Source organism: Ornithodoros turicata, chromosome 2 (assembly GCF_037126465.1).
Source record: "Ornithodoros turicata isolate Travis chromosome 2, ASM3712646v1, whole genome shotgun sequence".
Taxonomy (NCBI): Eukaryota; Metazoa; Arthropoda; class Arachnida; order Ixodida; family Argasidae; genus Ornithodoros; species Ornithodoros turicata.
Window position 1 is genome coordinate 28,320,631 of NC_088202.1, and position 17,343 is coordinate 28,337,973.

At 48.3% G+C, this 17,343-nt stretch overlaps 1 protein-coding gene across 1 annotated transcript in view; it reads right to left on the bottom strand.

The window, feature by feature from the left end:
- LOC135383276 (uncharacterized) overlaps nt 1-17,343 on the bottom strand; it is a 94,366-nt gene that overhangs the window by 38,539 nt on the left and 38,484 nt on the right. Inside the window, exons 4-5 of the mRNA XM_064612798.1 lie at nt 9,048-9,180; nt 8,880-8,975 (exon numbers count right to left, since the gene is read on the bottom strand). Coding sequence (XP_064468868.1) covers nt 8,880-8,975; nt 9,048-9,180 — 229 coding nt within the window. The remainder of the gene's footprint in view (nt 1-8,879; nt 8,976-9,047; nt 9,181-17,343) is intronic.

Consider the following 17,343-nt stretch of genomic DNA (forward strand, 5'->3'; position numbering starts at 1 on the left):
TCGAATTTTGACACCGTTCGGTTGCTGTTACGAACACTGGTCTAATTTTTGTCATTACAGGTAACCTACTTCTACTGATTGCAGCACATGACAATCGCTACAAGGAGATGGGCTTCGGCTTCGGTGACCACATGTACAACACTCTTTTGAAAGTGCATTAAAAATAAAGTATATAGTGTGCACCTGATTATGTAGCATATCTGCTCAAAAGCACCGTTTTGTTGCTTGAAAAGGGCTTTTTCCCTGCTGCAGTAGGCCCTCTAAAATGGCTTAGGTCAATCACATCACTGCAGTGCTGATGAGAAACGTCCTCATTTAACCTTATACCAACTCAATTTTAACCCCTGAATTATGGTATGCATTTTCCGCGGAAGAGATAGAACTTATGAAATTATTTATTTATTTATTTATTATAAATTATTTATTATTAATTATTATTATTTGATAATGTGGTATTGTTTTCCTGGCACTCTTCACTCTTCATAATTTCACTCTTAATATATTTTACTTGCAGAAGCCCGGGGAGGTTCATATGTATCCTACCATCATCCATCGCACAGGAGATGACCTGCAAATTTCTGCATCATTCTCTGTTTTGACCGAAGGGTTCATGGTCGGGCATCCTGCATGGAGGACACAGCGGCATTGCTGGTCGCCACCTTCTTTACCGTTAACGTTGTGTACAGTCCTGGAGCTTAACTGATTAACTGTTACATTAACGTGGAACCACCGTTTATAGCTCATACAGATTGAAACTTTGCACAAATCTCATAATGTACATCGATTAAGAACTACTAGTTGCCATAACTAGTTGCTGTGCTTCATTACCTTCCAGGTAATGCTCCATCGTAGAGGGGGTTGCCTCGGAAAGCTCGCCCCTATTCAGTATTTTGCGTGCTACAGCTGTGTGATGGACACCTCTGAGGGTGCAAGAACACAGAACCTATTCCTGTTATCAGGGGGCGGGGGGACTGGGAATTAATTTGGAATAGCAGCAAAACGTTACTCGAAGGCATGAAACAGCATACAGAAATATTTTGAAGACAGCGCGTAAGTGTTACTTGCAAACTTCTTATACAGTAGCAATGGCAGCATCAACGGAAAGTATGCAAGCGCTACTTGAATTCTGCAGCAGCATCACCAGCAAGCACATCAGCAAGACGTTCATGCTGTTAGAAACCTATTTCAATACGTTTTGCGCACTTTTAGGAAGCTTTTAATGTCGAATCACATTCCATTTTTTCTCTCCGGCAATGCGAATTCGTTCTCTGTCCGTTCGAAAATTCACAGGTACCATTTTTCCGTGTCTGCAATACATGAAATATCAGACGGATGGGTCTTTGAAGGCACAACCTTGTAGATGATAATTTCGTCTGACCGCAAAAGGAAAAAAAGAACAAGAACAATAACATTCATCCTGGTCAAAAGTTGAATAAGTCAGCTGTTCACTCGAACTGGATGAAACTGGTTTTGTCGTGGTCCGGCGTGTGCAGATCTGAGGACAGAAGCCAAGGAGACGACCAGCCCGTAGAACAGCAGAACATTTAATGACGTTACCAGCATTCACCAGCTCGCGCTAGTCCCCGACAATGAGAGAGTCTCGTTGTCGTCGTCTATTGTACATATACGACATCTCCCCCTTTTAGCACAGCAAACCCATGTGTTCATTTCAGGTGACACATCATGTTTCCCTATAACACAAAACACTGCACCCCTCCGCTAGTAGCCATAGCGATCAGGCTGCTTCACAGTTCGACCGTACCGCGTGGTACCTATACTTTTCTGAGGCGGTACCGGTGGCTTCAACGTCGTCGGCTGTGCCATCGCCCCCTCCTGAAGATGTTGCTTCGTCCGTCTGGTTACCCCAGACGAAGTCTGGACCATATACGACCTTGGCGTTGGTCCCTCAGTGCAGACAGTTCCGTGCGCTGCTGCCCCTGCGAAGATCCGCACTGCCGTGTTGCTACGTAGCTCCGGGCGCTCCTTGGTCCGGCGTCGCTTGTTATAGGAAGCCGCACGAACGGCTTGCTCCCGTTTGTATCTCCGGCGGTACTTCCGCAGGTGTGGCCATGAAGGAGTCAGCGTAGTAGGCAGGACAGGTACATTGGAACGGAGCTGGCGTCCCATCAGTAGTTCAGCTGGCGTGTAACCGCATGCACCCGGCGTTGTGCGGTAAGCGAGTAGTGCTTGATGCAAGTCCGGCGACCTCGCCATGAGGGACTTTGCAGTTTGCACAGAGCGCTCAGCTTGTCCATTGCTTTGTGGGTAGTATGGGCTGGATGTTATGTGCGTACTCCCGCACGCTGCCAGGAACCGTCGAAATTCGGATGATGCAAACTGGGGCCCATTGTCTGAGCGTACCACTTCTGGCATGCCGTAGCGAGCGAACATTGGTCTGAGCTCTGCAATCAAGTCCGACGATGTGGTCGTTCTGAGGTGTGAGACCTCGAAAAACTTCGAGAAGTAGTCTACGACCACAAGGTAGTTTTGTCGATTTTCGTGGAATATATCCATGCCAATCACCTGCCACGGCCGTTCTGGTAGAGGCGTTTGAAGCAAGGGTTCTGTTGTGGGCTTTCTGTGCATCTGGCAGATGGGACACCTCTTGATGAAGTCATGAAGGTGCTGACTGATGCCCGGCCACCATGCAGCTTCCCTAGCTCTTGCCCGGCACCTCGTAATGCCTTGATGGCCGGTGTGCAGATGGGTCATCACCTCGTGTCGAAGCGCTGCCGGAATGACAAGCCGAGTTCCTCTCAGCAGGAGGTCGTCGATCAGTGCCAGTTCATCGGCCACGGTGACGTATTTTCGGCACTCTTCGGTGAGGACGGTTACTGACGGCCACTGCGTGCTGCAGTACTCCATCACGAGGCTGAGTGTTGCGTCTTGCGGTAGCGATTCCCTTATGCGTGTCAGCATGTCGGACGAAGCAGGCAGTAGATCCAGAGCGAGAGCCTCGTATTCTTTGAGTTCCCTTGCGAGAGTAAAGTCCTCGGCCCAGTTGCTCGTCAAGGGGTTTCTGGAGAGTACGTCGGCTGTGAAAAGCTGCTTCCCCGGTACGTGCGTGATGGTGAAGTCGTACTCCAACGTACGGAGCCGCAAGCGCTGGAGGCGAGGGGTCAGCTCGTCCAACCTCTTCGCCGAGAAGATCGGCACCAGCGGCTTGTGGTCCGTCTCGACGTGAAACTGCAGCCCCAAGACGTACATGCGAAATTTGTCGCATGCCCAGACGATTGCAAGTGCTTCTTTTTCCACTTGGGCGTAGCGCTGTTCTGCCTCGCTCAATGCCCGTGATGCGTACGCGACTGGACGCCGATGTCCGTCTGTCTCTTCCTGCAGCAGTACTGCACCGAGACCATAGGACGATGCGTCGACAGATAGCGTGATTGGCCGTTCCGGCGAGTAAAAGGCGAGGACCGGCGTTCTTGTGAGGTCATCCTTAATGCTCTCAAACGCTTGTTGTTGTCGAGGGCTCCACAGCCACGCAGCGTCCTGCGACAGGAGGTCGCGTAATGGCTTGGTCTTCTCCGCTAGCCCAGGTAGGAACTTCATGAGGTGGTTCACCATGCCGAAAAATGATCGTAGCTCCGCTACATTTCTCGGCGGTGGCAGACGACGAACTGCCTCTGTTTTCGCAGGGTCCGCGGATATACCCTCTGCATCCAGGATGTGGCCGAGGAACTCTATCCTGGTTTTTCGAAACTGACACTTTTGTGGGTTGAGTGTCACACCCGCTTTGGCTAGCGTCTTGAGCACGGCTTCCAGGCGCTGGTCGTGTTCGGCTTGGTCTTTGCCGTAGATCAGAATGTCGTCCATATGACAGGACGTGCCTTCCAAGCCCTCCAAGATGCGTAGCATCCCCCTCTGAAAAAATTCGGGCGCTGTGGAGATTCCGAACGGCAGTCGCAGAAACCTGTATCGCCCGAACGGCGTGATGAACGTGGTCAACTCGGAGCTTGGTGGGGAAAGTGGCACCTGCCAATACCCTGCGTTTGCGTCAAGCTTGCTGAAGAGCTTGGCACCGCTGATATGGCATAAATTCTCCTCCACCGTTGGCATGATAAGCCTCTCGCGCATGACTTGTTTGTTCAGTTCTGCGTAGTCTACGCAGATGCGCAGTTTCCCATCCTTCTTCTTTGCTACGACCATCGGCGCACACCAAGCTGTAGGGCGGTCGACTTGGTGGATAACTCCGAGACCCTCCATCCGCTTTAATTCTGCCTGCACGCTGGGCAACAGGGGGATGGGCACCCGCCTGGGATAATTCACTGCGTGTGGCTTTGCACCTGCGACTAGCTTGATGTCGTATGCCGTATTCATATGGCCTAACGGTCCGAACAACTTCTTGTACTTCGATGCAATGGGGTCGCTTGTAGAGCTTTCTTCCACTGCCAGTATTTGCGGGAGCACGTTGAGTGACTGGATGGCCGGACGCCCGAGAAGCGCATGCTGTAGGTGTCGGACGACAAAAACGTCCTGACGGGTTGTCCGTCCATTCCATGTTATGTCGACTTTGAGCTGTCTCACTGTGTCGATCTTCGACCTTCCCGGCCCGTATAGCACCTTAGTAGGCCGTGTCACGCACGACAGATCCTTGGGCGGCAGAGCTGATGCCGGTATAGCTGTCACATCCGCTCCTGTATCCACTTTAAACCGGATGTCGGTTTCCTGGACCCGCGCTGTGATAAACCAGGGATCAGTGGTGGGTGACTTGTTGCTGATCGTGCCTAAGAAGACTTCCTCCAAGACGGTCTTGGGAGTTGGTCCCCGAGAGGGGCCAGGACGCTTTGCGCGGGACTGTTTCCCTGGCTCGTTGGCCTTTCGCGACTGGCAGACCGTTGCGAAATGTCCAAGCTTCTGGCAAAGGATGCACTGCTTCCCTTGTGCCGGACACTGTGCTCTTTCGTGTGGCTGCGCTGACCCACACCATCGGCAGGCGCTCCGTTGCTGAACGCTTTGCCCAGCTGAGTGACGAGGGGTGGGTCGGCGAGTCCGTCGAGAGTTGTTGGTTCCCTGGCAGGGATGTTGAGTTACCGCGTCCAGCGCAGGCGTGGTTGTCGAGGAAGACAGACCATTTCCCCGAACAACAGGCTGTTGGCCCTTCACCGTTTCCGACTGGCGAGCCGTGTTGACTGCTTTCTCCAAAGTCAGATTAGCGTCCAACTGAAGCTTCTCGCTCAAATTCTTGTCCCGGAGTCCGACTACTAACCGGTCTCGGATAAGTTCGTCCTTCAGGGATCCGAAGTCGCAGCTCTCTGCCAGACGATGTAAATCCATCACGAATTCCTCGACGGCCTCATGTTCTAGCTGGCTGCGCTGGTTGAAGCGCGCGCGTTCGAAAATGACGTTGCGCCTCGGAATGAAGTGCTTCTCGAAACGCGACTTCAGCTTGTTGTAGTCCTTTGCTTCCTCATCGCCGAGACGTAGAGAGACCAGGACGTCCTCCGCTTCGCTTCCCATGGCGTACAGAAACGTATTGATCTGCGTGTCGGCATTCTGGTTCTGGAGGCCCGATATGACGCGGTACCGCTCCCACCTCACAATCCACCGTTTCCAACTCTCGGGGTGTCGGAAGTCGAACCGCTCGGGGAGTTCGATCGCGAAGGGGTTGAAGGAGGAGGACGTGTGCGGTACCGTCGACGTGGCAGAAGTTCCCGGAGTCGGCTCGTCGTTCGACATGGGTATGCAGAAATGCTGCGCCAGCAACTCGCGGCAGTATTGTAGGCTGAGACGTGGGATCAGTAGCCACTGACCGCTGCCACCATGTCGTGGTCCGGCGTGTGCAGATCTGAGGACAGAAGCCAAGGAGACGACCAGCCCGTAGAACAGCAGAACATTTAATGACGTTACCAGCATTCACCAGCTCGCGCTAGTCCCCGACAATGAGAGAGTCTCGTTGTCGTCGTCTATTGTACATATACGACAGGTTTCATGAAGTATAGGACAGACAGTCAGTACCCTCCACGCTCAGCGACTGCTAGTTCTTAATCGATGTGGATAATCAGATTTGTGTAGGGCTGTGAACAACGTCAAACTTGAGCAGGTTGTTCAGGTTTTCAATTTAAACAGCAAATCATGTATAACCTAGTCGTTGCAGCCTATTGCTGCCATCTTGTCTCAACCTCTCCCTAGTATTTTTCTTCATCAACATCAACATCTAAGGGGTGCTAATTGTCCAAGCAATAAAAATCTCAGATCTTAAGCCTATCAGTCTGGAACCATTCAGTAACTTGTCAAAAATGCAAAATGCCATTTGCAATAAATTATGTATTTCTGCTGTATGTTCTAACTGCCAGTACACCTTGATGTAAGTGATCAAAGTGAATTTATATTTGTACGTTCAGGTCAAGAACTGGTGCAGTTAGAGAGTACTGCAGGGAAACAGAATTTATTGCAATCGGCGCTTCGTTTTGGTGTATTTTTTGTGTGGGGGTTGAAGGTCCCCCCACTCCCTGGGGCATCAAGTGACTCCCCCCATGGGGTCACTTGATGCCGGTAGGAGTCAAAACAGATTCATACCAGTGCGAGTCAAATGACTCCTCTTGATGGCATCAAATGACCCCCATGCCTTGATGGAGTCATAGTCCAGGAGAGGGGGTTATATATGTCGCAGGGTTTGACTCCACCAAGGGGAGTCACCCTGACTCCCTTTTTTGTTTTTAGAGTGCACACTTACACAATTTCCCCTCGTGTGAATCTCTTTGTATTCTCTATGTAACATGTACATTGTAACTATGTACATGTAATAACTATGTACATGTACTAACACACATGTACATACAATACTAACTAACTATGTACATGTAATAATGTACATATGTAACTATGTACATGTATCTCTATGTAACAGTCTGGCTTCAGGGCCCCGAACAGAATCCAGGACACTTTGGATTTCTTTTTCTTTTTTTTTTTGAATAGCAAGCCGACCTCCGTCTGGCTGACCTTTCCTTTCTTTTTTCTCAATAAACATATCCCCCCCCCCCCCCCCCACAGGACACTTGTCTCGTCGAAGGCCGGGGAACCCTTTAGCCAGACTTTTAAGGCAATACAAAGGGTCGATTCACACGATGCAACTTTAGTTGCGTGCAACCAGGTTGCGCCACCAAGTTGCACCGTGTGAACGCGAAGCTCTGGTTGCGCAACTCGAGTTGCAGGAGTTGCACAGCCGATCGCTTCACGAGCGATTTCTCCTGCAACTCTAGCTGCAACCTGTCAATCACACGGCTCCGCCTTCCAAGCGCTACCAATCAGGAAGACTTCTATGTGTCAGTTATTGCGGCGGCAGTACGCGAGACGATGAAATTATCACTGACCAGTGGAAATTATGCATAATTATCAAACTCTCAACGGATTGATGTCGTAACGAGCGGAAGTCGCAGTGCGATTGGACGAAAATGATGACAATGACGTTTTTTCGCGCCATCTGGCGAGCTCGGTGACAACTACGGCATTCCGAGTTGCTCGCCGTATGAAAGGGACCTTTTTGGTGCAATTTCGGTTGCGCGCAACTGTAGCGGGAACAGAGTTGCAGCAAAAAGTTGCATCGTATGAATCCACCCAAAGAGATTGTCACGAGGGGAAACTGTGTAAGCGTGGCGTCGGTTGCCCTCTTGCCACCGATTCGGAAGTTGTTGGGTACGTACGTACGTGATTCTTGTCATTAAAGGGTTTGCTGTGTTCGAGAACGTGTCGTGTCGTCCCTCCTCTGTCCCTTTCTCGGGTTCCGTTTTTTCACTATGTACCAGCTGACCTGAACCCTTGCCCTTTTGCCGTTATTCGGTGCGCCATAGGATGGCGCAACAGCAGAATGTAGAGCACATTAAACGAAAAAAGAAAAAGAAAGAAGAAGCGGCAGCCGTGCGGGATACAAGAGTCGTCAGTCAGTGCATCACACGCTATGGAGCGGCCACGAAGGGTGCGTACGGCGTTTGCAGATGCCTGGCGCGCCGCCGCATAACGCAAACGGTAGAGCACATTTTAATATTGAAAGACGATGCGTGCAATTAAGCAATGACAGGAGAGGAATAACGAACACAATAAGACAGTGCAGGGTGATTACATGTCAACTCAGGCAAGGTGGTCCGGGCACCATCAGTAATTTTTATCGAAAAAATAGATGTTGTAGCCTGGCTCAGATTGAGAAGGGGACGGCAAGTATGTTTTCTCTTGTTTCCATAGTTCCCGAGAAAAAAAATCTGAAAGAATATGGCAGGTCCGACGCGCTTTCAGGCATAGCCATTTTGGCGTTCACTCTCTTTCCAACGAACGCGTTCACGGCTTTGAATCTTTTTCCTCACACTGTCAGCTAAAAATTCAAAGCAGTGAATGCGTCCATTGGAAAGGTAGTTTAGTGAACGCCAAAATCGCTATGCCTGAAAGCGCGTCGGACCTGCAATATCCTTTTGGATTTTTTTTCTCGGGAACTACGAAAACTACTGTTCCCTTTTCAATCCTAGCTAGGCTACAACATATATTTTTTCAATAAAAATTACTGATAGTGCCCGGACCACCTTGCCTGAGTTGTGATGGAATCACCCTGCTCTCAAAACTTCGTGCTGCAAGCATATAAGGTTGTAGTGACATTGTGTGTACTGTAAACGGGTCGTCTGCCCGTGTAAGACGTCGCTTCTAGCAGGTGGCAAGAGAGTGCGTCTTTTGTACTTTCTCATCTTTCGGTGCTTATGGGTTGTCGGGGCTCGGTGGTTTTGAATACGTTATGCTCATTAGCCCAAACGCTCAAAACCAACAATTTTTTTCTCTCTCTATCTGAGCAATCGTTGCTTATGGGTAGTCAGTTGTTATGAGCATTTGGTGATAGTGAGGCCCAACCAGATGCCGCGCCTTCAAAGACAGAAGGAAAACTCGAACCGTTGCCTTACCTTAGTGGGATTGCTTGGACATTCCATGCCATCTCGACCAACAAAGTATTCTGAAGTGTTATTTCTTGTTCTGCAATTTATCCTGCAGTCGTCATCCTGCGTTTGACAAAGGGCACAGTTCACAGAAGTTGATTTTAGGCGGCCACGTTAAAACAGAGCTGTGCTTACAACTTTGCCGCCAGTATATTTAGCCTTATTGGCGAGCAAGCAAAACGTCGAAGCGCTAAAATTCGAACCCGGTAGCATCGGTGGAGCCAAATCCTGGTCATCCAAAGGTTTCCAGCAAGAAGGGCCACTGCGGCTGCAGAAAAGACACATCGGTTGTCACAATACAATTGTAAGTTTTGTGTAGTTGTGTAGTTTTTAGTTTTTGTATTTTAGATGTTACTTCTCCCCTTTTTTTTAAGTACTGCACCTACTTCTTGCTAGTCTTATTTTAATCACAGTGTTGGCGCATTATGACCTATGTAGTTAATGCGCCATTAAAACTCCAATCATCATCATCATGTCACAATACTCTCTCAATACGGCCACTACATAGGCAGTCAGAGATATATTCAAATATATTCAGAGCCTAATGTGATTGTGACACTTATAAATGAACCACTTCATACAGTCGTCGCCCCTTACGGCAGGATGCCGAACGTCGGATTTTCCCATAGTAATCATGGCGACTCTCATACGGACTGGATCATTGTGTGGTAAAGTAACGAAAGAAGACATGCATAAAGAGTGAAAGCGATTCCCTAGCATTACAAGTACTAAGCGACGTTAAGTCTCAGAGTAAACTGTACAAACTGGACAAAAATCCAACACTGAAGTTTTGAACTTATTTAATCACACAAGCCCCCGTTACATTTCTTCAGGTGTGAAAGACAACAGGGCACATGGTGTACATTATATAGTCAACAGGATGCCACGTGAAAAAAAGGAGGAGGAGAGGAACCTGCCTTGCGAGTGACCTTGCCATTATGTCGGGGTTCGCGGGATTTACACTGGGAAGGACAAGTGGAGACAAGACACCAAAGGCGGCCCACGGGGTGGCGGTCCTACTTAGGGTTGCCACCAGGCCGGTATTATACCGGCACGGCCGGTTATTTGCGCGCTCTGCCAGTTGCCGGTAAGGTGATACCGGTAGCCTTTTGCCGGTATTTGTGACTCAAGACCTTTCATAAGGGCTTTTACGGGGTTTTCCCTTGAACATTCCACTGCAGCTTGAATAAATCTGGAGCACAGACCTAACTCCGCAGTCACCAGTCGTTTTCTTAGTTACCCATTATAATTATTATTCACTGTTATTGTTATTGTGTTCGGAGAGGACAAGAGCAGTGGTTGTGCAAAGCTGTTGGTGGTTGTGTCGAGCCAGCTGGAACGTTCCTCACCCACTTTCCCTTTCCCACGAGCCTTTCCTCCTTTCCCTCTATTCCACCTCCTCTCCCTCAGACGGTATTTTTCACCCCGAAAGGTGGCAACACTAGTCCTACTTAATGCTCATCGGCGACAGGATATGTCTGTCCGAGTTGGTGGAAAAAGGGTGAAAGTATGCTTTGCTTTGGGAATAGGGAGGTTAAAACGCGATTAACAGATGAACGGAACCGGGGCTGATATTGAGACAGTGCGGATTTATAGGGCGTTAAATTTTGATACTAGGAATGACTCACGATTTTTGTGCTTGGTGTCTGTGTTTAAACCGGACTCTAGTAGCACAATTTTAAGATCATTACCAATGGCTGTACGCCGAAAGAAATATTTTAAAATAAAACAGTAAAAAACCCACGCTTAAAATTCCACCCCTTCAAACTCCATTTTCTGAAATAAACCGCTTAAAAATACACGCTCTCAATATAAACGCTGTTAAAATCACGGTTAGGCATAGGAAGGTAATGTTCCGTATGATAGTTTATGGGCGACACGATGTTCTTTTCGGTGGAATATGCTATTATGATCTTTCTTACCCCCTAATGTCTGTACTGTTATCAATTACTTTTTTGTTGTTGTTCAGATAACTTTGGATCACGCGTAAGTAGCCACGGTTAATAATAAATCTCCCAGAATATATGCTTAAAGACCAACGCGCAAAAATAATCGCTCAAATATCCCCCGTGTAAATAAAAACGCTAAGGAATCCCCGGTTAAGAATATGTCGTTAAAAATAAATCATTTCAAAATCCCCCCAAAATCAACCATACGGTTGTTACTGTCACTTGGTATGGCCGCGAGTGAAATAGACAATCCGCTTCGACAAATAGTCCCAAAGTCGGCGAATTTAATTGGACTCCTGCCATGAGTATACTTCGTACATCGGACTTCCATACTTCGTACGCGAAGCAAGCGTACTTCACTTGAACGTCAGTGTAAAGCTAACTCAGAGCACGGGTGTATCCCGTTTGAAACCATTAAAAATAATCTTTCAAAAATAAACGCGTAAGTACCCACTGTTAAAAATATATCTCCCAGAATATACGCTTAAAAATAAACGCACAAAAATGATCGTCGAAATATCCCCGTTTAAATATAAACGCTAAGGAATCCACGGTTAAGAATATATCGTTAAAAATAAATCGTTTCAGAATCCCCCCAAATCCACCCTACAGTAGCTAGAGTCATGTGGTATGGCCCAAATCAAGGTGAACTGCAAGCAAGGGGCTTAACCGAACCTCACAAGGCCAAACTAGCCTAATCTATCCCAAACTAACCGAAACCAAACTAAACTAACCTAACATAACATGATATAACCCGGCGTAAATTGCAATCAGTCCGCCTCCGTGCTAGATGGTGAGGGGATTTTGAAACAGTTTATTTTTAATGGTGGGTTATTCAACGGTGATCTCTAAGCGGGGATAGTAAGCGGTTTATTTTAGGAGATATATTTTTAACCGTGCATTTGTTTAAGCGGGTTATTCTTGAATGTTTTATTCTTAAACGTTTATTCTTAATGGTGGATTTCGGGGACCCCCCAGGGCGAAAACCACCAATATAAGCTACGTCTTACTGCTATCCTCTGCGTAGAGATGCACATCTATCACTCCGCTGTCTTGTTCGACTACAGGATATATTTTGAAACAGTGTCTTTTTAACGATACATTTTTAAACAGTTTCTTTGTGACGATATATTTTCATGGTGGATTCTTGAGCAATTGTTTTTTGGGCGGGGGATTTTTGCGCGGTTGATTCCTTATCGGGGCTTTTTACGCGGTGTATTGTAGAACAATATACCTTGAGAGAGTTTTTCTTAAAGGATTGATTCTGAAAGATTTATTAACGTAACCCCCCGTGCACGGATTGCGGGGCGACGGTCATTCGCACTGGATGTTATTATAGAAGAGAAGAGAGAGAGAGAGAGATGAAGCCGGTCAGGATACAAGACACACAAAAAAAATTACCAGCCGCCAAATCAGAAAACATCCCCCCCCCCCACTAAGTTGGTAACACTGGCCACGGGTCACATACAGACAACCTACTTCCGCTGTAGTAAAATCCTCGTTCACAGTTCCCCTGGCTAGCCCCAAGCGCGGTGAGCGCACTGTTTTCCGCGGCGGACGTAGGGCCGGCGGCTGTCCACCAATCAGGGACAGCGGATTTTTGAAATATTTATTTCGAAGCGTTGATTCTTCAAAGTTTATTTTTCGGAGTTTATTTCGACAGCGTGGATTTTGTCATGATTTATATTGAAGAGTTTATTTTGAAAATTTGATCTTTAAGATATTTATTTTTGAAGGTTTTATTTTTACATGATTTATTTCGGCGTCATAGCTTATCAATGTTGTGGTCCGGAAGGTTAAAGTGAATTGATACTGGAGATTGCCGGTTATTTAGGATATCGAATTTGTGAAAGTAGAATCTCTCTCGCATAGTGTCCGAAGTCTCCCCAATATATTACAGATGACACTTGGTGCAAAATATTAGATAACAAAGATTAGAGGTATGACAGTGAAGAGATTGATGTATTTATGTATTTATTGATGTAAGAATATTGCGTAAGTTATTAGATCTACGGAAGGCGACCACGGGGGGAGAAGGAAAAACTTCTTTGAACTTGTCGGCCGCATGGGCAGAATGTTGAGGTGTCGCATTTTACATTAGTGAGTGATTTGTGAAAAGTGGTGGCAAAGACCAAATTATTGTTGTCATTTTTTTGCTTAGGGATGAGTAGGGAGTCTCTATTAACCGAGGAAGACCTAGCAAAGGCCTCTCGAATAAGACCGGATGGATAATTTCTTTTTTGAAAGTCTGAGTTCATTCCCCGGGCGTGCTTGACAAAATTATTGTTGTCTGAGCAAATTCGTTTAAGAGGACATATCACATAGGTCTCAACTCAAAAATGAACTTTTTTCTGCGATAGATGGCGCCACACGCGCCCTTCTCACTCCTCCGACTTTGTAAGAAGTCCATCGCGTCTCTGATTGGAGGACACGACAAGCCCACGTGACAGGCGGAGACCTATGAGCTGGGTTGTGTTTCCTTTATTTTTAGATTTCCTCCTTTCCCCGATTTGCTTTTGCGCGGTGGATTTGGTTGTTTCGCGTTTGCTGTTCGGTGTGTACGTTTTACTGGCATTTCTCGAACATGCCGTGTGACTGCCGCGTACCGCCGTTACCACCTCGCTTTCTCGTGGATGAAGATTGCTCTGATCGGTAGCAGCGGGCTAAAGCTTTTCACCCGATACGCAGAGACTGTGGAGGTGTCTATTCGTGATATAGTGATCGTAGTTTTCAGTTTTCGTGGTGTTACAGGATCACGTGTCCCTGAGAGTATCGGGGGACTCCAGTTGAGCTGAATAGCGATTTTTGTCAGAGCCAACGGTATCCAGAAAGGACGCGGGGTTGTCGACGGTCATATGACACTGCAACATCCCGTTGCAAAACATCCCTGCTTTTCTTGCCAGTGGCATTTACGCTGTTGAACCATGACGTTCGTTGCTGTCGATTGGTGTCGAGAAAGCGCTCCCTCAATCGGCTCGCATTATTTCATAGTAGAACTCAAGGCCGGTGCGCTCGCACAGGACTGCTAGCAAATTTCGATAGGGTTTCGCACTCCCCTTTAGAGCATTGCGCGGGCCTTGTCGGGCCGGGCTTTCCGTTTTTCGCACGTGCCCGTGCCAGGTTCGGACTCGACAACACATACCATGGTGCGGCATGTACGTCAACAGACTTCATGAGACTCGACAGCTGAATGTTTGTGTCGGGTCTCGGTTCTTCTTCTTCATAGGGGTTAGGAGATGTCAGCCAGATGGCTACGGCTTGCTACTCCAAATTCCACACACATGCACTCACACACGTTGGGGCCCACAGGCGTGGTGGGTGCGTTTGGACAGCAGAAGGAGCGTCCTTCAACAAAGCCAGAGAGGAGCAACCGCGTACACACGCTCTCTCCGTGAAGCAGAGTGAGACGCTGATGAAGAGGAAAGCCGAAGTGCGGAGTTTTCAGGCGTAGTGCAGGGTTCTGCACGACACGCTCTATCCTGTGGTGCGGATCCCGGTTTGGAGTTTCCCGCGGGTAGCGTGTCGGTTGCGGGTGATATTATTGACACCCGCGCGGGTAGCGAGACTGTTGCGGGCAGCGTTTTTGGCACAAGCACTGCTGGCGGGTCGGCCACGAACAAGCAAAGGCTACAGCAACAACAACGAAGAGGAAAGATCATACCAAATAATAAGTAAACAAAGGCGCCGCAGCCCCTGCTGGTCGGATCCGGTTGGGTGCGGATTTCATTTTCTGGTAGAGCGCGGGTGGCGCGTCTTGTCAGAGGATTTAGGGGTCGGGTATGGATTTCACCCTCAAATAATGAGTTGCACGTCATACGGTCCAAATGCCCATTTCGTCAAGCTACCAAGTGTCCGTCTGGCTTACGCGAACATTTGGGAAAACAAAATGCGTGATAGCGCTTTTCTATAGAAACGGCTGTCTTGTCCCCCGTCCCGAGTTTCTTCAGCTATCAAACAAACCAAACAGTGGACGTATGCACAGGTCATGCGCATTTTGGCACTGTAGTCGCCTCTTGAGAAGGGGTAGAGCACTGCATGGGCCGGATTTTCAGGCCCGTACCCTGCCCATACACCAATATTTCCATACTGAGGCCCTATCCAAACCCACCTCTGCTCTAAGTGTTCCCCAGGCGCGCAGCGGGCCCGATGGCCAGTCCCATTTGTCCATTCCAATTTTCTTTCTGTGTTCTCGGGAAGAATAGCTCCATAACATACCCGAAAATCGTGCCAAAATTTTGGCGGCGATTTTGAGTAAATGGCCGCCGGATTTGGCCAATTTCGTGATACAGTGTGCGTGCAGACGGCAGGTATCAATTTGTTACTTCCTTCACTGTATTATTGTTACTTTTTTATGGGGTTTAATGCTAGCCGGGCCTTCCTCAACCACGATAAAAATTTCATAATTCCAAGATAAAGCAACCTGTCTTCCAGTCTGTTCAGGCTGACGTGTTGGATTGTTTGTCTGAATATTCGATATTTCGGACGCGACTGTTTATTATAGTGTAGTTTGCATCAATTGCGGACTATCCCGGTTATGTTTATGTGGCATAAACCCACACACATGGGTCCATGTGTGTGGGTTTATGTGTGAACGTAGCCTTATGTGGCTACGTTCACATAATCCCCTCCACACTCTAACAAAGCAGCCATTCACTCCGGCCGTAGAAGCCCGTACGGACCCTTTCTTCCCTCCGGGCTGTTGACCCACAATTCGCATGAACCTTTAAACACGTCACACCTAACCCTTTAAATATCATGCCAATGATGAGGACGGTGCCCAGAAGAAGAACAGTCTCTGTTCGAAATATCGGCGGCTTCTGTCCTGAGGCAACTCCCTTCCTACATCTCTACCGGCTCGCTGGATTTCTACCCATCTACGTTCGCTACTGACGATCCGATGGCCTCAGGAGGTAAGCAACCCGTCCTCTCTTTCTCACATGTCGCACTCCTAGGGGATAGCTGTTACAAATACATACACGAACACATCCCGCACGGAGAACACGGACCTCACATACACTTCTCAAGCGGCGCAAGAATACGAGACATCATGACACATGTAACCGCCGCCCCACCGAACATCACGCACTTCATACTCCACGTAGGGACCAACGACATCGCACGGTCGACAGCACAACATGTCATCCAGGAATTCGAAACACTAGTTTCCTTCATCACAAACAACAGACCAGGCGCTGAAATAGTACTGACAACGATACTTCCCCGAAGACAGAACAAACACCGAGCATACATATACCAGGACACACGGCTACACGAGTTCGACAGGAAGGCGCACGCTGTGAACAACCACCTCATCCACATGCGTCAGGTACACACCAACGTTATGGTTATCACACACGCAGCTTTCGAGTACCACGCTGAAGCACATCTCGCTCGGGACGGCATCCACCCAAACCACGCAGGCGTACGAGCTATGGCACACAACATCAAACACCTAATGGTCCATAGATGCCGTCCTGCACTGACAAACGCTCAAACACAACACCCTCAACCAGCTTACACTTTAAGTGCCAGCACCGCAAACACGCCAGAACACACGATGGCATCAAAGGGGACCACAACAACCACTGCACCCACGCATACACACGCGGCAAACGACAACACTCCAAACACAACCCGCACACACACAAAGTTCACGCAAACTGTGACACGGAAAACCACAAGCACGCAAACACAGACAGATGACATCGAGGAACAGAGCGAGTCTCCACAGCCACTGACCCCACAGCCACCGACCCCACAGACACGACGCACGCGCACATCACGCAGAAAACACCGTTGACTATCTAATCACCAGCCTACCATGCAGTCAACGAACTTTCTACGAATGCGAAAACTCATGGAGAAACGTAGCCGATACCTACATCATCTACGGATCTACACCCACCACCTGGCTCACAACACAGCACCTAAAGGCCTCACCCCTAAAACAGTTCCTGCATTAGGAAAACTGACACCTGCACTAGAGCTAGAGTGGGCATCAGCCCTTAACAACACAGCCCGTACGTTTCTTGAAATATTAAAGAAACAGTGCCACGCGCAACTCGCTACAATCCAGGCCCATATGAACAATATCAGTCTCACCGACGCGGAGGCAAACACTCTCGAACTACATATTCAACAACTCAATCGCGAGCTAGCTAACAAGGAACACTCAAAACTCGGAAAACCTAATTCCAACAACGACACTGATACCGGACCCACTAACACGACACACGCAGCAGCCGAACAAATCATTTCCAGCACCACAACCACAACTCTCCGCAACATCGCTGAGCCACCCCGAGAAAACGCTGACGCAAGCACCGTAATAGATATATTACGCTCACTAACCAGCGACGAACTACAAGTCCTCTCTAGGGGGTTAACGTTCTGCCCTACACTCAATTCTGTTAACGAATACGAAATCGTAGAAACGAATACGTAGTTGCTAGTATGCTTGCCAATTCTTGCCTGTTGTCCCG